Raw genomic sequence first — 25,717 nt, forward strand, 5'->3', positions numbered from 1 at the left:
GGACGGGGAAGAGGATAAGTGTCAATGAGGCTCTGAGCGTTGACAGTGGCTTTAAAATCACCACACAATCACAGACTCCCGTTTGGTTTAGAAACCACCACGATTGGCGATGCCCATTCGCTGGAGGTAACAGGAAGGAGAATCCCTGAAGCTGTTAACCTGTCTATCTCAGCCTTGACAGGTGCACGCAACGCCACCGGAATAGGGCGTGCCCGGAAAAACTTAGGGCGAGCTGTAGGTTTAAGTAATGTGGGCTTCAAAATCCTTGGCATGACTCAGACCAGCAGAGAACACGGACGAAAATTCAGAACACAATCCATCCAGCTGTTGATACGGAATATCCTCAGATATGAGATGCACATCATCATCAATGGAGAACCCGAACAACTGGAAAGCATCATAACCGAACAGGTTTTCAGTGCCCGCATGATCCACCACATAAAACGTGAGGGGCCTAACAACAGACTTGTAGACAGTGGAAGCATCAAACTGGCTAATGATAGGAATTTTCTGTTTATTATAAGTTCTCAGATTTCGCACAACTGGAGACAAGGGAGGGGAGCCCAACTCCAAATACGTGCGAGAATTAATGAAAGTTATTGCAGAGCCAGTGTCCACTTGCATGCGAATGTCTTTATCCAGAACACGAACAGTAACAATCAACTTATTTGTTTGAGAAAGCACACAGTTAACATCCATGTCCGATGCCTCGTCCTCGTCGACAGGAACTTTAGGGAACTGACACACAGAAGCAATGTGGCCTTTTTTCCTACATGAATTACACGTGGCCCAACGTTTTGGACACACGGCCCTGTCATGCTGTACAAAACAACGTGGACAAGAAGGAAGTGCGGAATGAACCTGCTTCTGTGGCTGCTGTTTTCGCTGCGAGCGTTGCGGCCCAACGCGCCGTTGTTTACGTGAGTGAACCGCCGCCACATCTTCGTTCTCCTGTGAAACAGGCAAATTGTCCGTGCCAAAAGTTGACTGTACAGCGCCTACATCACATAACGCGTCTACTTGTGCGCCAGCAGCGTGAGACACTTCAAAGGATTGAGCAATGCTTAGAACTTCCGACAACGACAGGTTTGGCAGTTGTAGGGCACGTTGCCGAACTTCTTTATCAGGAGCAAGCCGTAGAATAGCATCCCTAACCATTGAATCAGCATAAGACTCATGATGAGTGTCCGTGGCAAACTGACATTTCCTACTCAGACCGTGTAGTTTCGCCGCCCAAGCCCGGTAAGATTGATGGGGCTGTTTACGACACCGGTAGAACGCCACGTGGGCGGCAACGACGTGGGTGTTTTTTCGGTAATAGTTAGACAATAAGTCACACATTTCTTGGAAGGACAGAGAGGCAGGTTCCCGCAGGGGGGCTAACTGAGATAGCAGCTGATAGATCCGTGGGGAAATCCAAGATAGAAATAATGACTTACACATAGGAGCGCCGACAACACCAAAAGCCAAGAAGTGTTGCCGCAAACACTTCTCACAACCCTCCCAGTCTTCAGCAGCCTCGTCGTAAGGAGGGAATGGAGGCGGAGAAGAGGAAGACAGACGATGAGTAAGCGACATCGACAATGCCTGAATAGCAGCTGTCAGCTGTGTTTGTTGTTCAATGAGCGCTTGCATAAGCTGTTCCATGTCTGCCCCGTCACGAACACACAAATCCACAACGCAATGAAAATATCCGACCTCGTCGCCAAGAAGTGTTATAACCTGTAATCACCAATAATTGCGTAGATATTCAAACACACTCACTTAGAAACAATAGCTCGTTACATGATAACAACTCAGTATCTCTTGTTCGAACTGCCGTGCCGTGACATGCGGCTGGCGCCGTTCGTAGCTAGGGGCTCTCCCGTGCTCAGCCGAGTTGCGGAGCGCCTCTATCGCCGTTTGCGCGTACTGTCGTGGCGGGCACTGTTAAATGTCGTGGCACTGTCACAACAGATTCAGTGCCTCCTCATTAGTTACTTCATCTACTTATCCAATCTTCGGCATTCTTCCGTAGCAACACATATCAAAATCTGCTATCTCTTCTTGCCTAAGCTGCTTATTGCCCATATTTAACATTTTCAGAAAAGACTTCCTAACATTCAAATTTACACTGATGAGCCAAAACAGTATGACCATCCGCTTAATAGCTTGTTTAACTGTCTTTGGAATGAAATACATCACTGATTCTGTGTATCAGGGATCCAACAGTTCGTTGGTAGGTTCGTGGAGGTATTTGGCATTAGATGTCTACACACAGGTCCTGTAATTTGCTTAAATAACGGGCCACTGATTTGCGCACATGGTGTTGGCACCCGATAGCAACCCATATGGGTTCCATAGCATTTACATCACCTGAATTTGATCACCCGAGACATCAACATGAGATCACTATGATGTTCCTCAAATCACTGTAGCATGGCTCTCATTTCCACTTTCCATCTTTCACTTCTTTGTTTGGTACTGGCTTGACATAGGAGCTTATGATACTCATGCGACCACTCTCTTTTCTGGAAGGTCTGTTTAATTTCCTTATAGGTGGAATCTATCTTTCCCTTGATAGTACATGCCTTACAGCCTTGCATTTTTCCTCTAGCCATTTCTGCTTAGTCACTTTGTACTTTTTGCAAATCTCATTTTTTAGACATGTGTACTCCCCTTTTGACTGCTTCATTTGCTGCGTTGTTGTATTTCTCCTTTTGTTAATTAAAACCAATATGATACATGATAGTCAAGAATTTTTCTAGTCCTTGCCTTCTTACCTATTTGATCCTCTGCTGCTTCCACTATTTCATCTTCCAAAGCTACCCATTTGTCTTCTATTACTTTCCTTTTGCCCTGTTTCAGTAAGTCCTTGTCTAATACTTGTTCTAAAACTCCGAACAAACTCTGGGCTCTTAACTAATCCAGGTCTCGTATCCTTCCTGCATTTTCTTCAGTTTTCATCTGCAGTTCATAACTAATGAACTACAGTTAGTGCTCGCATCTGCCCATAGAAAAGTCTTCGTTTAACATATGGTTACAAAATCTTTGTTATACCATTTAATGTGGTACACATCTCTATTCTTAGATAAATTCTCAGAGTCAATAGTCCTGAAGTTTTTCATTCTAGCTTTGTTCTATTTCTTTTATTCTCCATCTTTTGTGTCTATGAACAATTGCAACTCTAAAGTTGCTTAGGATCATCACACCATGTACAATTTCTTTGTTGTTTGATAAAATATGGTCCAATTCACTTTTAGTTCCATTTGGTTCTTGCCAGGCCCATTTTTTTCTTCTAGAAGTATAGGACAAACACGTTGTTTTCAGCAAGTTCTGCTAATGTGTGACCTCTGTTATTTCTAGTATCAAACACAAAATTATTCGCTGGTGTTGGTTTAGTTTTTGTTCTACTTTTGCGTTAATATCCTCCATCATTATCTTGTACTGAAACTGTTCTCAATCTATAAAAAATTTGGTTATTACAAAAGTCGAGAAGTGGTTCATGAGATTGCTGAATACATCGCTTGCACAGAAATATTGTCAAGTACTAATACAAACAAGCATACCCTTTCCAAGAAAACCTGGATTTGGCATAGTCTTAAATCAAGGAAATGTAAAACATCTATGCATAAATGTTTTCATACTTTTTCTTATGAAGTATTGTTAGTGTGTGTACACTGATGAAGCAATAAGAACTTACCAATAAGATGAACTATACTTCTTCCCATTCAATGTGACAACTGATTTGAAAAGCTTCTCTTCCTGTTGTGTGTTGTAAATGGGTTGCTTCAATCCTTGTTTCCGTGACCACATTAATAGTCGTGTTTTTGGTAAATCTGTGTCAGAAGCATAATCATTTCTCCTAAATACACATTTCCATTCAGTGATGTTTTCTTCTTCCTCTGAAAGTTTCCTTTTTTTGGCAGCTGGTTGCAAAGATGAAGGAACTACATCTTCTCTTGTTAATAAACCAAGTTGTCTATATTCTACTTGTTTATTGCAGCAATACTCCTTTAAATCCCAGAGTGAACTGCAATAGGTAAAACAATGGTTAGCATTATGTCTGAGTGTAACATTTAGTGGTAATGTGCATTATGTGTCACTATGTACATACTATTTACTGCATGATAAGGAAAGTTCTGTCAGAATGTAAATAATTTAGGACATAAGGAGACAGCTCACCAAATAATGGAATCGTTGAGGTGTCAAAAGGAATACAAAAAAAGAGTGAAAACTTTACACACACACACACACACACACACACACACACACACACACACACACACACTGCTATGCTGTGCCAGCGGAACAGGCAATGATTGTATGTTCAGTTGGCACAGTGTAGTGGCATAGATGTGCCAGCCTCCTTTTTCTCCTATCATTTTTATCACATAAAACAGGTGTTCACCAAAAACTTATAACTGAGAAGAGTGCATGTAACATCAGAATTTTACATAAACTAATACTCTTCACATACAAGAGTTAAAAAAAGGTATGCATGTTTTGGGAGATGGTAGTATGGTCCAAAACAAGAAAATGTCCATCAAACATGGCCTCTTAAATGCGTACCTTAAGAGCCATGAGCATCTGTTCACCCTCCGTATTGTCAAACACCTCTCTTCTACTGCAACTGAATGAGATAGCACAGTGGTTAGCACACTGAAGTTGCTTTTGGGACGATGACAGTTCAAAACCTGCATCCCGCCTTCCTGCATTAGGTTTTCTGTGATTTCCCAAAATGTTGGAACAGTTCCTTTAAAGGGGCATGGCTAATTTTCTTTCCTATCCTTGAGTCAATCTGAGCTTGTGCTCCATCTGTAATGACCTTGATGCTGATATGACATTAAATGCTAATTTCTCTCTTTCTTCTGCTGCATGCTCTTTGCTTTCATGTTTCCCTGTTTTGAGGGGACCAAACCAAACCAAGAAAAAAATGTACAGTAAACACGGTCTCTAAAACGCATATCTTAAGAGCTATGACCATTTGTTCATTTTCACCACTGTGAAACACATTTCTTCTCCTGAACAAGTGTTTGTAAGCATTTCAGAGCCCATGTTTACTGGACATTTTCTTCTTGTTTCAGTCCATACTCTCATCTTTCACAATATGGAATACTTTTTTAATGCACAGTACATTTAATAAATATCTACTTTAACATGGGAGCTCATGTCATGTTTGGCTTATGCTTTAATTTCAGCAAGTGACTGTTTTCAGAAAGATGTTTACAGTAAAAAACATAGGACTAGTGCCTTTTCCCATCCCTCCCCTTCATCATCACATGCCTCTTCCCAACCCTGGTCTTGTGTGTGAGAGTTGTACTTAAATGAATGTGTGAGTTTTCAAAGCTGAACATTTCCAACATTCTTTTTCGTTATGTCTGTCTGTGACTCAACACCTCCATTAAGAGAATAGTGAACTATCTTCCCCATACTGTTGTTATTCCAGCCTGGGCTTTCCATTTTTTGATTTCATAAAAACAATGTAAAGATTTATATCTTTGTCATTCACCAAGAACAACATGTTTCAACACAGGTGTTACAATCAACATCCTATGAAGATGGATTGCACCTTAAAGATGAATTTGCAAAGGTATCCCATGCAAATATGCATAAAAAGGAAAGATATTTTTATGCTACTCTTCAATTATAAATTACAAAATGAAGTATTTTTGGTGTAATCAAATACAACAGTCTTAATTAGCCTCCAACAGTCAATATGGCCTCTGGGTCACTCAAGATACAGCCAATTCAGATCCTGACATGGCAGTAATTTTCAGTACCAGTATGTGGCTGACAGTGGATCAAGTTTGTTAACATCATATCAATCATCAATATCCAGAATTAAACCTGAAATCTGTGTGCAGTGTCTTATCAAATGGGAGAAGATGACAGTAATAGTGATCATTCATCTGTCAGATATGAGTGCTAAGCTAGGGAGCCTAATGATGGGATTTAAGGGTATTAAGTTTTAGGCTGTATCATGTTTGGCCCAATATCTTCTCTCCCTCTCTCTCTTGTCATAATTAATACAAATGAGCAATTGTTGTTGTTGTTGTTGTGGTCTTCAGTCCTGAGACTGGTTTGATGCAGCTCTCCATGCTACTCTATCCTGTGCAAGCTTTTTCATCTCCCAGTACCTACTGCAACCTACATCCTTCTGAATCTGCTTAGTGTATTCATCTCTTGGTCTCCCTCTACGATTTTTACCCTCCACGCTGCCCTCCAATACTAAATCGGTGATCCCTTGATGCCTCAGAACATGTCCTACCAACCGATCCCTTCTTCTGGTCAAGTTGTGCCACAAACTTCTCTTCTCCCCAATCCTATTCAATACTTCCTCATTAGTTATGTGATCTACCCATCTAATCTTCAGCATTCTTCTGTAGCACCACATTTCGAGAGCTTCTATTCTCTTCTTGTCCAAACTATTTATCGTCCATGTTTCACTTCCATACATGGCTACACTCCATACGAATACTTTCAGAAATGACTTCCTGACACTTAAATCAATACTGGATGTTAACAAATTTCTCTTCTTTAGAAACGCTTTCCTTGCCTACATTTTATATCCTCTCTACTTCGACCATCATCAGTTATTTTGCTCCCCAAATAGCAAAACTCCTTTACTACTTTAAGTGCCTCATTTCCTAATCTAATTCCCTCAGCATCACCCGACTTAATTAGACTACATTCCATTATCCTTGTTTTGCTTTTGTTGATGTTCATCTTATATCCTCCTTTCAAGACACAGTCCATTCCATTCAATTGCTCTTCCAAGTCCTTTGCTGTCTCTGACAGAATTACAATGTCATCGGCGAACCTCAAAGTTTTTATTTCTTCTCCATGAATTTTAATACCTACTCCTAATTTTTCTTTTGTTTCCTTTACTGCTTGCTCAATATACAGATTGAACAACATCGGGGAGAGGCTACAACCCTGTCTTACTACCTTCCCAACCACTGCTTCCCTTTCATGTCCCTCGACTCTTATAACTGCCATCTGGTTTCTGTAGAAATTGTAAATAGCCTTTCGCTCCCTGTATTTTACCCCTGCCACCTTTAGAATTTGAAAGAGAGTATTCCAGTCAACATTGTCAAAAGCTTTCTCTAAGTCTACAAATGCTAGAAATGTAGGTTTGCCTTTCCTTAATCTTTCTTCTAAGATAAGTCGTAAGGTCAGTATTGCCTCACGTGTTCCAGTGTTTCTACGGAATCCAAACTGATCTTCCCCGAGGTTGGCTTCTACTAGTTTTTCCATTCGTCTGTAAAGAATTCGTGTTAGTATTTTGCAGCTGTGACTTATTAAGCTGATAGTTCGGTAATTTTCACATCTGTCAACACCTGCTTTCTTTGGGATTGGAATTATTATATTCTTCTTGAAGTCTGAGGGTATTTCGCCTGTTTCATACATCTTGCTCACCAGATGGTAGAGTTTTGTCAGGACTGGCTCTCCCATGGCCGTCAGTAGTTCCAATGGAATATTGTCTACTCCGGGGGCCTTGTTTCGACTCAGGTCTTTCAGTGCTCTGTCAAACTCTTCACGCAGTATCATATCTCCCATTTCATCTTCATCTACATCCTCTTCCATTTCCATAATATTGTCCTCAAGTACATCGCCCTTGTACAGACCCTCTATATACTCCTTCCACCTTTCTGCTTTCCCTTCTTTGCTTAGAACTGGGTTTCCATCTGAGCTCTTGATATTCATACCAGTCATTCTCTTATCTCCAAAGGTCTCTTTAATTTTCCTGTAGGCGGTATCTATCTTACCCCTAGTGAGATAGGCCTCTACATCCTTACATTTGTCCTCTAGCCATCCCTGCTTAGCCATTTTGCACTTCCTGTCGATCTCATTTTTGAGACGTTTGTATTCCTTTTTGCCTGTTTCACTTACTGCATTTTTATATTTTCTCCTTTCACCAATTAAATTCAATATTTCTTCTGTTACCCAAGGATTTCTACTAGCCCTCGTCTTTTTACCTACTTGATCCTCTGCTGCCTTCACTACTTCATCCCTCAAAGCTACCCATTCTTCTTCTACTGTATTTATTTCCCCCATTCCTGTCAATTGCTTCCTTATGCTCTCCCTGAATCTCTGTACAACCTCTGGTTCTTTTAGTTTATCCAGGTCCCATCTCCTTAAATTCCCACCTTTTTGCAGTTTCTTCAGTTTTAATCTACAGGTCATAACCAATAGATTGTGGTCAGAGTCCACATCTGCCCCTGGAAATGTCTTACAATTTAAAACCTGGTTCCTAAATCTCTGTCTTACCATTATATAATCTATCTGATACCTTTTAGTATCTCCAGGGTTCTTCCATGTATACAACCTTCTTTCATGATTCTTAAACCAAGTGTTAGTTATGATTATGTTGTGCTCTGTGCAAAATTCTACAAGGCAGCTTCCTCTTTCATTTCTGTCCCCCAATCCATATTCACCTACTATGTTTCCTTCTCTCCCTTTTCCTACACTCGAATTCCAGTCACCCATGACTATTAAATTTTCGTCTCCCTTCACAATCTGAATAATTTCTTTTATTTCATCATACATTTCTTCAATTTCTTCGTCATCTGCAGAGCTAGTTGGCATATAAACTTGTACTACTGTAGTAGGTGTGGGCTTCGTATCTATCTTCGCCACAATAATGCGTTCACTATGCTGTTTGTAGTAGCTTACCCGCATTCCTATTTTCCTATTCATTATTAAACCTACTCCTGCATTACCCCTATTTGATTTTGTGTTTATAACCCTGTAGTCACCTGACCAGAAGTCTTGTTCCTCCTGCCACCGAACTTCACTAATTCCCACTATATCTAACTTCAACCTATCCATTTCCCTTTTTAAATTTTCTAACCTACCTGCCCGATTAAGGGATCTGACATTCCACGCTCCGATCCGTAGAACGCCAGTTTTCTTTCTCCTGATAACGACATCCTCTTGAGTAGTCCCCGCCCGGAGATCTGAATGGGGGACTATTTTACCTCCAGAATATTTTACCCAAGAGGACGCCATCATCATTTAATCATACAGTAAAGCTGCATGTCCTCGGGAAAAATTACGGCTGTAGTTTCCCCTTGCTTTCAGCCGTTTGCAGTACCAGCACAGCAAGGCCGTTTTGGTTATTGTTACAAGGCCAGATCAGTCAATCATCCAGACTGTTGCCCTTGCAACTACTGAAAAGGCTGCTGCCCCTCTTCAGGAACCACACGTTTGTCTGGCCTCTCAACAGATACCCCTCCGTTGTGGTTGCACCTACGGTACGGCTATCTGTATCGCTGAGGCACGCAAGCCTCCCCACCAACGGCAAGGTCCATGGTTCATGAGCAATTAACTACATTAAATAGTTACTCTTAAAATAAAACATTCTTGTGTTCTGAAAGGAAAAATTGCAAAACCATATTTACAGCAAAAATTCACAACTGGTAAACTTGCAGGCTATACTGTTTGGAAGAGTTGAAAAAAAAAAAAATAAAATAAGGTATCAGATACAGTTAATGGCTATAGGACAATTGAGAACATCCATAGAACATATTGTGAAACAATACACTGATACAAACACTGAATTTTTTTCCTCTAATATGCAATATTTCTGAATGAATTATCTTCCTTTATGGCCTCCATTATTCAGCCACATATTTTCAACTCGTTGTTTTGTTTTGTTTTAATTATGACAGTAAATCCTTCAGTCCTGAAAACAGATATTAAGCTGACTCCACATCAGTTGCTTCAGTTTTTATTGTTAATTGTTGGCTTCTTAATTAGATTTAAACATTTCACTGACAGTGCCATCACCAATGATGGAGCATTAATGGTTAAACAGTGTATTTTATGGGGCTCAACAAACTCTATCCTGTTTTCACTTTCTTGATTGTGACCAATGCTAAATGTTATCAAAAATAGGCAAATATTGTGTGTTTTGCTCACCCATTCAGTGACTTCCAGACTGATAAATTAGTGTAAGATTGTTAAAGTAATGAACCAACAACTCACCAAACAGCAGAGGTGTTGAGTCATCAACTAGGATATAAACAAGAGACAGAACTTTTCAAGCTTTCGGATGAATCCTTCTACAGAGCTACAAAGTGCACATGTGTGTATGCGCACGCACGCATGCACAGAGGTGTAAGCTTTATTGTCCTGGCTGACTGCACTGTGCTCCAGCACTACTGCTCGACTGGGGTTAGATTTGATCTTGGGGAAACTGATTTGGGGAGAAAAAGAGGCAGTGAAGAGAGAGACAGTTGGGTACGGGTGACTGACAGCTGGGATACACAGACAGAAGGCACACGCAATACGAAAATGACACCAGTGAGTTCATTTTGGGCACAGGTTGGAGGAGTCGTGCACAGTGCACAATAATGGAAAAGAGTGGATTGAAAAGGGAGGTAGAATGGAGGAAAAGTACGCTGTGGAGAGGAGTATGTAAGTGCAAGCTAAGTGAAGTTAGGGTCCTGGAGCAGGGGTGGAGCTGCGTGTGAGACAGTAACTAGTGGGAATTGAGGTCAGGACGATTATAGGATCAATGAATAAGTTGCAAGGACAATTTCCATCTATGGACTTCAGAAAAGCTGTTGTTGCAGGGAAGGATCTACATCTACATCCGTACTCCGCAAGCCACCTGACGGTGTGTAGCGGAGGGTACCTTGAGTACCTCTATCGGTTCTCCCTTCTATTCCAGTCTCGTATTGTTCGTGAAAAGAAGAATTGTCGGAATGCCCCTGTGTGGGCTGTAATCTCTCTGATTTTATCCTCATAGTCTCTTCGCAAGATATACGTAGGAGGGAGCAATATACTGCTTGACTCCTCAGTGAAGGTATGTTCTCGAAACTTCCACAAAAGCCCGTACCAAGCTACTGAGCGCTGTAACCTACTTCCTTTGTTTTCGGATTGCATTTCCTTAGGATTCTTCCAATGAATCTCATTCTGGCATCTGCTTTACCGACGATCAACTTTATATGATCATTCCATTTTAAATCACTCCTAATACCTACTCCCAGATAATTCACGGAATTAACTGCTTCCATTTGCTGACCTGCTATATTGTAACTAAATGATAAAGGATCTTTCTTTCTATGTATTCGCAGCTCATTACACTTATCTACATTGAGATTCAATTACCATTCCCTGCACCATGTGTCAATTTGTTGCAGATCCTTCTGCATTTCCTTACAATTTTCCATTGTTACAACCTCTCGATATACCACAGCGTCATCCGCAAAAAGCCTCAGTGAACTTCCGATGTTATCCACAAGGTCATTTATGTACATTGTGAATAGCAGCGGTCCTACGACACTCCCCTGCAGCACACCTGAAATCACTCTTACTTCAGAAGACTTCTCTCCTTTGAGAATGACATGCTGCGTTCTGTTATCAAGGAACTCTTCAATCCAATCACACAACTGGTCCAATAGTCCATATGCTCTTACTTTGTTCATTAAACGACTGTGGAGAACTGTATTGAATGCCTTGCGGAAGTGAAGAAATGTGGCATCTACCTGGGAACCCGTGTCTATGGCCCTCTGAGTCTCGTGGACGAATAGCGCGAACTGGGTTTCACACGATCGTCTTTTTTGAAACCCATGCTGATTCCTACAAAGTAGATTTCTAGTCTCCAGAAAAGTCATTATACTCAAACATAATACGTGTTCCAAAATTCTACATCTGATCGACGTTAGGGATATAGGTCTATAGTTCTGCACATCTGTTCGACGTCCCTTCTTGAGAACGGGGATGACCTGTGCCCTTTTCCAATCCTTTGGAACACTACGCTCTTCTAGAGACCTACAGTACACTGCTGCAAGAAGGGGGGAAAGTTCCTTCGCGAACTCTGTGTAAAATCGAAATGAAATTCAATCAGGTCCAGCGGCCTTTCCTCTTTTGAGTGATTTTAATTGTTTCTCTATTCCTCTGACGTCTGTTTCGATATCAACCATTTTGTCATCTGTGCGACAATCTAGAGAAGGAACTACAGTGCAGTCTTCCTCTGTGAAATAGCTTTGGAAAAAGACATTTAGTATTTTGGCCTTAATCTGTCATCCTCTGTTTCAGTACCACTTTGGTCACAGAGTGTCTGGACATTTTGTTTTGATCCACCAACCGCTTTGACATAAGACCAAAATTTATTAGGATTTTCTGCGAAGTCAGTACATAGAACTTTACTTTCGAATTCACTGAACGCCTCTCGCATAGCCCTCCTCACACTACATTTATCTTTGTGTAATTTTTGTTTGTCTGCAAGGCTTTGGCTATGTTTATGTTTGCTGTGAAGTTCCCTTTGCTTCTGCAGCAGTTTTCTAACTTGGTTGTTGTACCACAGTGGCTCTTTTCCACCTCTCACGATCTTGCTTGGCACATACTCATCTAATGCACACGGTACAATGGCTTTGAACTTTGTCCACTGATCCTCAACACTATCTGTACTTGAGGCAATATGTTTGTGTTTAGCTGCCAAGTACTCCATATGGCACATGTTGTGAAGCAATCACTGAAATAGAACATGTTGTCCTCAGCTGTGTGATATGACAATGTATGGTCAACTTTGCTCATGGCCACAGTTTGGCAGAGGCTAATCATTTGAGTGGACAGCTGGTTAATGGTCTTTACCACAAAATCCTGTGCAGAAATTACAGCAGAGCCGTTTGTTAATGGGAAATTCCTTTACGGTCGCTCCCATTAGCCACCGCACTGAGTCTCAAATTAGTTTGCGTGAATAATATATTATATGACTGCTCCCACAGGTGGTCTTTCTTCTGACAGCATAGGATTAGGCTGTTATGGGAGGAGAATAGGATGTGCTAGTTGGGTGTATTGGACATGCCTTGCATCTGGGCCTTATACAGTGGTATGGCACTTTTGTTTAAGGGTGGGAGTAAGTATGGTGTATGGATGGACTAGAGGACTAGACTATTATATAGACCGGATGGGCAACAGAATGCCACTTTGGGAGGGATGGGAAGAAGTGTAGGTTGAAAATTTCTCATTTCCAAGCACAATCGTAGCTAGTTGAAGTCCTGGTGAAGGACTTGATTAAGTTATTCCAGTCTGTGATGATACTAGGCAATGAGAGCAGTGCTGGGTTTATATTGGGGGGGGGGGGGGGGGGGTGAGTGTCTGTGAAGGCCTTAGTAAGACCTTCAGTGTACTGGACAAAGGATTACTCATCACTTCATCACTGTGGATACGCTATTCATGTGCAGCCACACTGTGTGTGTGAGACTTTTTAGAGTGGAAGGGATGGCAGCTAGCAATATGTAGGTACCGTTGATGGGTAGTGGACTTCATATCACCAAAGGTTTGGATGGAACTACTGGAGATGTGCAAGTCAACATCCAGGAAGGTAGCATACTGAGCTGAGGAGGACTAACTGAATACAGACAGAAGGTTTTGCTACAGAGGAACGAGGCTAGTGCCTTGGCCGTAAGTCCAAACATGTAGGTATTTGAACCTGAATCAGACATCAGATTTAGGTTTACAGATACAGGCAATATTGGGATGGAGTGTCGGAGAAATGTTGAATGAAGTGCCTTTGGTGTGTGCTTGGGTTGGAGGCGTCGGCCAACAAGAACAGAGATTCTTTTCAGAAAAGTACAGTAACAGCTACAATGTCTGATTTATTTTTTTTTTTTTTTTTTTTTTTTTTTTTTGGGAAGGGGGGGGGGGGGAGGTAGATTGGGTGAGGAAGAAGATCTATTCAAGGGAGAAATTCTAGAATGGCTCTCAGGATTTTAACAGGGTTTAATTGCTAGGCTGGACATCTGGGATCATTATGAGCAGGGCACATGGAAGGGTCTGACAATTGACTGGTGTCCTCTGTCAGGTAATCATTGTGGTTCATTGTAAGAGAGGTGGAGCCTTTTTCTGCAGGGAAGATGGTTAAATCAGAGTCTGTCTTAAGATCGTGTATGTTTGTTATTCTCTCTAGTGAAAAAATTGTGTTCTTAGGGATGGACACATGAAAGGACAGTGAGATCAAGCAGAAGGTAAGGAATTCCTGAAAAGTAACAAAAAGTGGTTGGGTAGGGGATGAAGAAAGTAATGGTTAGACGGAGGTACAAATTGCAAGAGGTAATGTTCAAAGTTGAATTTTTGTGGGCTTAGGTGAGAGTGGTTATAGTCTGATTTAAAGTAGTTGTCACTTGACGTTTGCGCTGCGAAGTTGCGGTGTTGTCACGTCAAGCACTGGCTGGAGGCAGCCGCCTCAGCGCATCGCTACCCCCGGCGATAGAAAATCGTTTGAAAGCCTGTATCTTCTACAAAAAGTAAGTAAAAAATTTCAAACCCACATATGATGAATACCTCTACAATGGTCAATCTGTCATCTATCCTTAATTTTAATTAGGACCAGAGTTACATTAATTTGTTTGAAACAATTTAAATTCTTGATTTCGCAAATAGCTTCTAACTTATCACGTCATTACTGAAAAACTATTGGTGTCACAGCAAAATATTTTTTTCCATTCATTACCAAAATAATGCACTCGGCAAAGAATCCTTAAAAGTTTTCGTAGTGCATCATGTTTCCTGTATATAAATTTCTGAAAACAGCATTTTTAAGCAACCCTATCAGTACTGAACTCGAAACAAGTATGACGTTTAAAACCTCTATCTCCTATAAATATTATGTAAATATTTTAAAATTTACGTACAGTATCGGTCCCAGTGGTATCTATAAGCAAATCAAATATCTTTTCTTAATTTTAATTAGGGCCGTTGTTACATTAACTATTGAAGTGTGAGAAATTTTTGCGTCCGGAAAAGTTTTCTTCTTTAGATTGCAAATCTCGAAAACTATTACACACATTGAATAACATCTTGGTGTATATACAAAATGAAATAGAATTAAAATTCAGTCTAACTTACCGTAAGGAGATGACGAGAGCCGGCCAAACAGTATTTCTTAGTCTCACAACAAAAATAAGAATTAATCGAAATAAATTCTCAAACACAATATTTAATGGCAGTAAGTACACTACACACTAATCAGACAATGCGAAAACACCACTTAATTCAGAGTCAGAGTCAGTGGAACTATCTGTCTCACTGCTCGTATTGACAGATATAATTAAGTCTTCGACACTTTGTTGTAATATACCTTCATTGTTCCATGCGTCCTGTATCACTCCTTTCACGTGATGTACTACCTTCTGCCAGTCTTCCGATGTCACAATTTCAACTGCCTCTTTCAAAAGGCGTTCCACTTCGGTTAATGTGAATTTCTTATTTTCTGCAGCAATATGCCGTTTAACCTGAGCCCAAATCAGCTCTATTGCGTTGAAATGGCAATGGTAAGGAGGCAATCGGAGCACTTTATGCCCGTATTTTTTTGCTACTTCATCCACAATGTAAATCGGGTTCTTTGGCTTGTGTTGCGATACAAGTTCTAATAATTCTGCCCTTGTAAAATTACTGTCGAAGTGCACCTTACGTTTCTGTAACCAGCTAACAATGTCGTTTTTCCTCGTTGCCTTTGTGGGTGCTTTGTCTTGTATTACTGAATGATAAGGAGCGTTATCCATAACAATGATAGAGTTTTTTGTTAAGCCCTGGAGCACACAGTCTTCAAACCATTTCACAAACATATTGTGGTTCATCTCTTCGTGGTAGTCGGAGGTCTTATTTGAACTGAATAGCAGCAGACAATTTGGAATGAAACCTTTTGAATTTCCAGCATGTGCTACAATTATCCTTTTTCCTCTGCCGATCGGAGCTGCCATGAAGCTGATGGTACCGTCTGTCCAGCCTTTTTTTAAACTGTGTCCTGCATTCACCCACATTGCATCAAGCCAAACGATATCATTAAAATTTGTCCCCACTAATTCTCTAAGAAAGCGGCATCGCCAGGCTGCAATATCTTGACGTTCCATTAGTAACTTTCTGCCAGAGACGGATTTATAGCGGAATCCTAACATTTTCACGACTCGTAACAAAGACGATTTACTACCCTGAAACAGGTCAGCCGCTGTGAGGGTAGCATGTAGTTTTTTGTGTTGGATACTCCTTCCTTGAATAAAATGCGTATATTTGACAACGAATGCCATCTTCCAGAAAAGAGTCAAGTTTTGTGACCCTCTTCTCTAGTCGCCTCTTTTTCCCAGGTGTATCCAATTTAGATGATTCACTTGAGCCTTCTTTCGTGAATTTCTCCTTGAATATTCTTATTACTGATCGTTCGCTAACTTGCAGAGCAGCTGCAGTTCGCTCCACCACCTTATCCAAAGCAACGAGATGCCCTCCTGCATCCCTCTCTCTCTCTCTCTCTCTCTCTCTCTCTCTCTCAAAATACTCCCTTAAGGAACACACGTATTCACGTGCCTGACTGCGTATAATGACGCCATGTCCGCCACTTTTTGGAGGTTTCCGAGGAGTGTGCAGCCTCGGCCTCCCTCTCTTGTGACTGCTTTCATCAGACATCGTAAACACGCGAAGCTACAAGTCACTCAAATCTCTCACCTGCGCGTCTACAATGGCTCGCTGAGGACTGGCTGGCACAATGCCTTAGTCAGCTCAGCAGAGCGAAGTGGCAACGCAGTGGCAGACGACAGCGCCGGCTGCCATTGGTTTATTGGTGGCGGGAGCCCTGCAGCCCGTTGCCTGTCAAGTGACAACTACTATAAATCAGACTATAGTCACAAAAAAGCTTTTCTGCAGTAAGGATTGGTACCCTTGCCACATAGGTCATACTCCTGTGGAAGACTCACATGCATATTCTGTCTATACATTCACCCAGTAAACCCAAAACCAATCACATCATGGGCTTATCTCATTCTGTCCAAAGCAGTACTACCTGTGAGAGCACTCATATCATATACCAGCTCTGCTGTAATTTTTGTGCAGCACTTTATGTGGGCATGACCTCTAACTGGCTGTCTACCCAAATGAATGGTCACTGTCTGTGGACTAGAGCAAGGTTGACCACTCAGTGGCAAAACAACAAATCTCATCTGGATCCTTCCCTTCCATCCTAACTTCACCAAATTACGTACATGGGAACTGTCCTTTCAACATATCCTTTGATTCCGTGATCACGTTCACCTGACTCTATACTAGCCACTGTTCCTCACCCACCTCCATCTTGCCTCATGAATCTAACTACAATCATCTTGCACTCCAGAGTCTCCCTATTACTCTGTTTTATCTCCTCTCTTAATCCGTCCTTTCACATCACCAAGCAGTGCATGCAACTTCTGTTCTCTGCACCCAGAGTGAGCTTACAAGCTACACGTTTCTATCCTGCTTGCCTGCTGCCTCTCCCTCACAACTGTGAGCCCCACCCCTACTCATTTCCTTTCCCCCTTCACCCACACTATCCGACACACACCACTCTTTGCCCCAGTCAACCTCCAGAACTTGCACAATGTGATAAATTATATGTGTCTCTACAGTTTTGAACAATAATTTGTCCAAAAACTAGCAATGCTCACAGTCTTGTTTATTTATCTATCAATAACTCAAAGCCTCAACTATTTGGTGAGTTGTTACCTTTAGTTCTTCATTTATGATATTCCACCACTGCCGTATTTACAAGGACATGTTATCTCATATTTCTTGTTCTTTTAACACACACCACTTGCTTTGGCTGCTCTCTCCTGACAACTGGCATGCCAGGGAAGTGCTTCATCATGTGGGGACTATGTTTCTGCTCATGATTGTGTCTTGAATAATTGGTATAGGAACAGGCACAAAATTACTTTCTTTTTTTACACAACTAGATGTTTTCTCACTGTCAACAACAATGAACACTTAATAACAGTGTTACCAAATGCACAACTGAAAGAAAATCATGACATTTCAAAACACACAGAACAGTTGGGACTAGAAAAATGATGCTAGTGGCTTTAGTATGGCATGTACATTTTTGGTTCTTACGGTGTGCCAACCCACAAAACGTGTTTAAATGGCAGTGCTGTTCTTCACAATATGCAGTGTTCTAGTTTTATTTGGGGCAAAATTAAGGATGCAGATATGAACTGAAGTTTGTTAACTCACCAGATTTGATCTAAGGTTTGCATTTCCAAGAACTTCTTCCCGAGCGGAGTTTCCTGAAGTTCACGTAGCATGTTCTGAACGCAATATTTTGTATTTGAAGGTGAATTGTCATAGTCCACAGCATACTTCAGATATGCACGTATAACATCATCCAGAGGCAGCTTACCATCTTTTCGAAAGATAGAACAGTTCCACTGTGCAGCTCTTGCAATCATTACACTAGAGCATCCAGTTTCCTTCCAGAAATTCTCAATGTCTTTGTATGTGTCCATTTCCTTTGAACCCCCACTGTAATGTAATTGCACAGATATTTATAATTATTGTTTTAAAAACAGAGTTGTGCCAGTCACTATATATCACGAAATCTTACATTAAAGTTTGACACTTATTGCATATCTTCTAACAATGAGTATGCTGGAACAACTCTGATATTAGTTCTACCAATAGATATAAATCACTAAAAGACATTATTTTTATTTTATTTGCATAACTAGTGAAAATCCTGCACTGTATGATCAACATTCAAGAACCTAAAAATTCCTAATTTTTTTTGTATGCATTTCATCATTACTAGTTATACGTAGCAAAAATTATAACCATTCACATTTAAATATTCCTTCAGTGTATCTGTGTAACCTGCTTTACAGAGTCAATGTATAATGTATGTCAAAAGGAATTAGACTTTTTAATGTAATACTACAACATAACAGAATATTTTACGCATAGACTCAGATGTAACTATGTAATATAAATAAAGTAAAACCTCATTTGTGGCTCAGTAAACCTCATTTATCTTACCCTCATTAACCCAGATCTACAGTCCATCCATATTTTATTAGTACTGTAACCTAACAATATTCAGTACTCTGGAAGTAAAAATGTCAACAATTGATGATGGCTCACTGGAGAGTCCACCTAATAAGTTAACATTGAGATGTACAGTACTTTACTTCTCTGGCTTGCTGCAAGTGCGAAATGCATTCACAGACAAAACAGTAAATGTACTGCACAGGATGGATAAAGGCTGAATTTGCAGTTGGAACTGCAGTTGTGCCAGACTGGGGGCATAATCCACGTGTGACCATTTCTGATCCTACTTCCTACTGACATGGTCTGGGCAATGAATATAGAAAATTAATTATACGAATGTGTGGTGTCTGTTCTTTTGGACATGTCCAGCACACACTTTCACATGCTGCTGCTGAATCTGTGTAATGTCCTGATGCAGCTGATTTCAGTAATCCCTTCCCTTTCCTTTCTCCTCACCTCCTTCGATTTACATATAATATTGAAAATGATGACAATGTCGAATCGTCAGCATTTGTTGAAGCTTTTGCAAACATCACTCAATACTCAGACATATGTGTTAATGATATAAATTACTGGCTGTGAATGACAATGTATGATTTCTGATAATAAAATCACTGTTGTCTGACTCACTGCAGACAGTGATGGTGGATTAGCTGACGAAGCTAGGTGCTCAGTCTGAAGACATAATACATATAGAGACAACAACACAGCTGGACAAAATAATGGTTTGTTTGAAATGTCAGGCAAAAAAACTTCAGCCACTCTAATGCTGGTGAAATGCCTGCTTGACCACGCTGCACACATGCAATGTAAGACTCCAGCTCAAAAGAATCTTCAGCACATAAAACTCACTGATTTTCTAAATTCCTGCTAAAAATTTGTGTGAAAATAATATATAATTTGTATGTTTGTATGAAAGCAAATATGACATGCATTTATGGCATTTAACCAATATCACTCTAATTTGTTCTAAATTTTCAGATTATCCCAATTTTCTATAATCCAGATGATTTACAGTCCCAACTAGTCTGGATGAAGAGCTTCAATTGTACTGAGTCATAATGTATGCTCAAGAGTAACTTTGTTAGTTACAAACAGAAGTAATGCCTTGTCTCTATTACAAAAAATCACTCTCTCAGTGCAGAGGTAAATGAAATTCACTGTTTACCATATGAAATTAATTATTCAGCAGTGTGACACACGACATAAATGTTCAAGTAAGAACATAATAATGTGAAACAAATACTAACAGAGGGGCTGGCCAGTACTTACCTCAGCTCAGTACAGCCGATAGATACACATAAAACAGAACTGAAAATTTACGTTCCTAGCTTTCGGAACAAATGTTCCTTCGTCGGGGAGGAGAGAGGGAAAAGAAAGGGAAGAAGGGAAAGGAGATTCAGTTACTCACAACCCAGGTTATGAAGCAACAGGGAAAGGAAAATAGGGAGGGTAGCAAGGATGGAGGCATGGTTGTCAGAGGGAAGCCAAAGATATTCTACTGTAAGTACTGTGCCAGCTTCAAACCAAAGAGGATGCATACAGAAGTAAAGTATAAAGATAAACACAACTATGTAGGATGAAAAGATGCGTGAATGGCTAAAGAGGAAAGGGAAAGAGGAGAAGACTGAATGGGAGTGAGGTTGTTTAACGTAGGTTCAGTCCAGGGGGATGGTGGGATGTGTTGGAGTGCAAGTTCCCATCTCCGCAGTTCAGAGGGACTGGTGTTGGGTGGGAGAAGCCAAATGGCACATACGGTGTAGCAGGTTCCTAGGTCCCTAGAATTATGCTGGAGGGCATGCTCCGCTACTGCGTATTGGGCATCTCCTAGGCGGACAGTTTGTCTGTGTCCGTTCATGCGCTCAGCCAGTTTAGCTGTTGTCATGCCAATGTAAAAGGCTGTGCAGTGCAGGCATGTCAGTTGATAAGTGACATGTGTAGTTTCACACGTAGCCCTGCCTTGAATTATGTATGTTTTACCAGTAGTGGGGCTGGAGCAGGTGGTTGTGGGGGGATGCATGGGGCAGGTTTTGCAGCGGGGTCGGTTACAGGAGTAGGAAATGCTGGGTAGAGAAGGTAGTCTGGGAATATTGCAGGGTTTAACAAGGATGTTACGGAGGTTAGGGGGGCGACGAAAGGCAACTCTGGGTGGTGTGGGGAGAATTTTGTCAAGGGATGATCTTATTTCAGGGGTTGACTTGAGAAAGTCATATCCCTGGCGGAGTAATTTGTTGATGTTTTCGAGGCCAGGATAATATTGGGTGACAAGGGGGATGCTTCTGTGTGGTCTGGGGGTAGGAGCATTGTTGTTGGACGGGGAGGAATGTATTGCTCGGGAAATCTGTTTGTGGACAAGGTCTGCAGGATAGTTGCGGGAGAGGAAAGCACTGGTCAGGTTATTAGTGTAATTGTTGAGGGATTCGTCACTGGAGCAGATACGTTTGCCACGAATACCTACGCTGTAGGGAAGGGAGCGTTTTATGTGGAAAGGATGGCAGCTATCAAAGTGAAGGTACTGTTGTTTGTTTGTGGGTTTGATGTGGACAGAGGTGTGGATGTGAGCTTCAACAAGATGAAGGTCAACATCCAGGAAGGTGGCTTGGGTTTTGGAGAAGGACTAGGTGAAATTCAGATTCGAAAAGGAGTTGAGGTTATGGAGGAAATTAAGGAGTGTTTCTTCACCATGAGTCCAGACCACAAAGATGCCATCTATAAACCTATACCAGGCCAGGGGAAGCAGCTGTTGGGTCTTCAAGAAAGCCTCCTCCATGCGGCCCATGAAGAGGTTGGCATAGGACGGAGCCATCCTGGTTCCCATGGCCGTTCCCCTGATTTGTTTGTAGGTCTGGCCTTCAAAAGTGTAGTAATTATGGGTGAGGATGAAGTTGGTAAGTGTGATAAGGAACGAGGTTTCTGGAAGATCTACGGGTGGGCGTTGGGAGGGGTAGTGCTCAAGGGCAGAGAGACCATGGGTATGTGGGATGTTTGTGTAAAGGGATCTATGGTGACAAGAAAGGTTTCAGGTGGGAGAGGAGTGGGAATGGATTTGAGGCGTTCTAGGAAGTGGTTTGTGTCTTTGATGTAGGATGGGAGTCTGCGGGTGATAGGTTGTAGGTGCTGGTCTACCAGAGCTGAGATACGTTCGGTTGGGGCTTTGAAGCCTGCTACAATGGGACGGCCAGGATGGTTCTCTTTGTGGATTTTGGGTAATAGGTAGAAGGTAGGGGTACGTGGCTCAGGTGGAGTGAGTAAGTCTATGGAAGCCGTTGTGAGGCCTTGTGAGGGACCTTGGATTTGTAGGATTTTTTGCAGCTCAGTCTGGATGGAGGGAATGGGGTCCTGGGTAACAGCTTTGTAGGTTGAGGTGTCAGAGAGCTGACGCAGTCCTTCTGCCACATACTCCACACGGTCAAGTACGACAGTTGTGGAGCCTTTATCCGCCGGGAGGATGACAATAGAGCGGTCTATTTTCAGCTCCTTAATGGCACGGGATTCAGCTGGGGTGATGTTGGGGGTTGTCGGGATGTTCTTCAAGAAGGACTGGGAGGCAACACTGGATGTGAGGAATTCCTGAAATGTCTGCAAGGTATGGTTTTGGGGGAACATAATAAGTTCACTCAAAAGAGTAACTCAGATATAAGTTTCAACTTTATAGCCTCTGACGATGTGTCTAGCATTAGAAAATGAAATGTTAGGCACAGAAATACATCTTAGAGCACGAACTAATGTCCATAAAGCAGAAGTAATCAAGGAAGCAAGTACCGGCCATGGAAGCCTGCAAAGTTCAATCAAATGCCTTTATGGAAGGTCATGACGAGAAAAGACACACAGAACAAGAGATCTTGTTTACTTAGTTGTCTCATGTTTTTGCTGTGATGCAGACACACTTTGACAACACCAAATTTTCCAAGATTGAAGATAAACTTCATTTCGACAGCTGAACTGCAACTACACAGAGTCAGTGTTACTCCACCTGCGAGACGGCCACTATGTACTGTAAGTTCAAAGAAACACACAGCTTCACTGGTAATAACTTGTGTTGTGATGTCTGGGACATGATCGATAGAATGACATATCAGACCACAGAAACAGATCATGCACTAACAATAAATAGACAGAAGGTGAAATTCGACAGTTTGCAAAAGAGGAAAGTGACTTTCCTACCTTCAGGCGTAGGTCATACAGTTATTAATATATCTGCCAGCTCCTGTTTAAGAGTGAAAGAGACATGATGGTCAAAGGAGGAATCTATGCTGTTACACTTTCAAGAATATCAATGGAAGACATAGTTACTATAACATAAAAATTTGGGACATAACAGAAACTGGGAGAGACAGCTAGTTTACGGGAGATCCCAAAACTTCCATTCTTAGGGTAACAAACAAACATACAAATGAAAGTCTCTTCAACTTCTTCCACTGACAAGAAGCACCTCATCAAATCAGAAGCATTGCCACCGAGATTGTGTAGTTTATAAAAATTCACAAATCCATTAAGACCTTGCACTATTGACCATCCAACACGTGGAACTGCCAAACACTTGGTTGCTCTTCTGCAGACATTTCCAGAAGGTGAAGAAGAAATCCTTCTGTTAATTGACACTTTTGTTATATGGCCTCATGGAGAAAGCAAACTCCCAGAATTTCTAAATTTTCTGAATGATGTTAATTCCAATATAAATTTCACTACTGAAAAAGAGAAAGGAGGCCAGATTTCATTTTTGGAACTACCACTACTTAGAAAAACTGATGGAAGTTCAGGGAACAAGGTAAAAGAACGTCCACTCACATAGACAAATACCTTTGCAAAAATTCCAATCACCATCCAACCAGCTAACAGGATTGAGCAAAACAGGAGTGACCTAGGCTTAAAGTATTTGTGAATCACAGTACTCAGAAAAAGAGCTCAATCACTGAAGAACTACTTACAGAACAAATGGCTATTCTTACAAAGAGAAAAAAAATAGTGCACCAGATCCTCAAAGCTCCACAGCTTTTAGTGAAAAAGAATCATTTAAAGGGAAAGTTTTCTTCCCTTTGGTAGCAAAAGTCACACATTACATCAGCAAAGTAATATGAAGACACAGTATTAGCACAGTGTTTAAACTAACAAGAAAGGTACATGAATATTTGAACACTGCAGTGGATCAGTGCCCATACTTGCCACAGGATGTATGAAATCCCTTGCATATGCAGTCAAGTATACATAGAAACTACAAAAACAAGAATTAACACTAGCACATTTGTTGTCTAGGAAAAATGAGTAAACTGGTAGTAGCATATCATGCACTGGGATCAGGGACCCATGAGATTTGTTTATCCAATTCTATGGTTTTATCAAGAACCAGTCATTACTGTGCTAAGAGAGGCCATAGAAATTCAAAAGCACCAAAACAACTTTAATAAAAAAAAGGACTGAAATTAGACAAGTTATGGGGATAATGGAATGTAGTCAAATTAAATCGGGTGATGCTGAGGGGATTAGATTAGGAAATGAGACACTTAAAGTAGTAAAGGAGTTTTGCTACTTAGGGAGTAAAATAACTGATGATGGTCGAAGTAGAGAGGATATAAAATGTAGACTGGCAATGGCAAGGAAATCGTTTCTGAAGAAGAGAAATTTGTTAACATCGAGTATAGATTTAAGTGTCAGGAAGTCGTTTCTGAAAGTATTTGTATGGAGTGTAGCCATGTATGGAAGTGAAACATGGACGATAACCAGTTTGGGCAAGAAGAGAATAGAAGCTTTCGAAATGTGGTGCTACAGAAGAATGCTGAAGATAAGGTGGGTAGATCACGTAACTAATGAGGAGGTATTGAATAGGATTGGGGAGAAGAGAAGTTTGTGGCACAACTAGACTAGAAGAAAAGATCGGTTGGTAGGACATGTTTTGAGGCATCAAGGGATCACAAATTTAGCATTGGAGGGCAGCGTGGAGGGTAAAAATTGTAGAGGGAGACCAAGAGATCAATACACTAAGCAGATTCAGAAGGATGTAGGTTGCAGCAGGTACTGGGAGATGAAGAAGCTTGCACAGGATAGAGTAGCATGGAGAGCTGCATCAAACCAGTCTCAGGACTGAAGACCACAACAACAACATGGGGCCTAGTGCTAAATACAGTAAACAGTGACAACCCTTATCCATTATGAGCTCCCTAACACATGTCCCCCCACATGAACCATGGACCTTGCCGTTGGTGGGGAGGCTTGCGTGCCTCAGCGATACAGATAGCCGTACCGTAGGTGCAACCACAACGGAGGGGTATCTGTTGAGAGGCCAGACAAACGTGTGGTTCCTGAAGAGGGGCAGCAGCCTTTTCAGTAGTTGCAAGGGCAACAGTCTGGATGATTGACTGATCTGGCCTTGTAACAATAACCAAAACGGCCTTGCTGTGCTGGTACTGCAAACGGCTGAAAGCAAGGGGAAACTACAGCCGTAATTTTTCCCGAGGGCATGCAGCTTTACTGTATGATTACATGATGATGGCGTCCTCTTGGGTAAAATATTCCGGAGGTAAAATAGTCCCCCATTCGGATCTCCGGGCGGGGACTACTCAAGAGGATGTCGTTATCAGGAGAAAGAAAACTGGCGTTCTACGGATCGGAGCGTGGAATGTCAGATCCCTTAATCGGGCAGGTAGGTTCGAAAATTTAAAAAGGGAAATGCATAGGTTGAAGTTAGATATAGTGGGAATTAGTGAAGTTCGGTGGCAGGAGGAATAAGACTTCTGGTCAGGTGACTACAGGGTTATAAACACAAAATCAAATAGGGGGAATGCAGGAGTAGGTTTAATAATGAATAGGAAAATAGGAATGCGGGTAAGCTACTACAAACAGCATAGTGAACGCATTATTGTGGCCAAGATAGATACGAAGCCCACACCTACTACAGTAGTACAAGTTTATATGCCAACTAGCTCTGCAGATGACGAAGAAATTG

At 41.3% G+C, this 25,717-nt stretch overlaps 1 protein-coding gene across 1 annotated transcript in view; it reads right to left on the bottom strand.

Moving 5' to 3' along the window:
* Positions 1 to 25,717, bottom strand: part of LOC124774990 (tRNA-dihydrouridine(20) synthase [NAD(P)+]-like) — a 93,320-nt gene that overhangs the window by 16,116 nt on the left and 51,487 nt on the right. Inside the window, exons 4-5 of the mRNA XM_047249738.1 lie at positions 17,968 to 18,255; positions 3,683 to 4,012 (exon numbers count right to left, since the gene is read on the bottom strand). Coding sequence (XP_047105694.1) covers positions 3,683 to 4,012; positions 17,968 to 18,255 — 618 coding nt within the window. The remainder of the gene's footprint in view (positions 1 to 3,682; positions 4,013 to 17,967; positions 18,256 to 25,717) is intronic.

Source organism: Schistocerca piceifrons, chromosome 2, assembly GCF_021461385.2.
Source record: "Schistocerca piceifrons isolate TAMUIC-IGC-003096 chromosome 2, iqSchPice1.1, whole genome shotgun sequence".
Classification (NCBI taxonomy): domain Eukaryota; kingdom Metazoa; phylum Arthropoda; class Insecta; order Orthoptera; family Acrididae; genus Schistocerca; species Schistocerca piceifrons.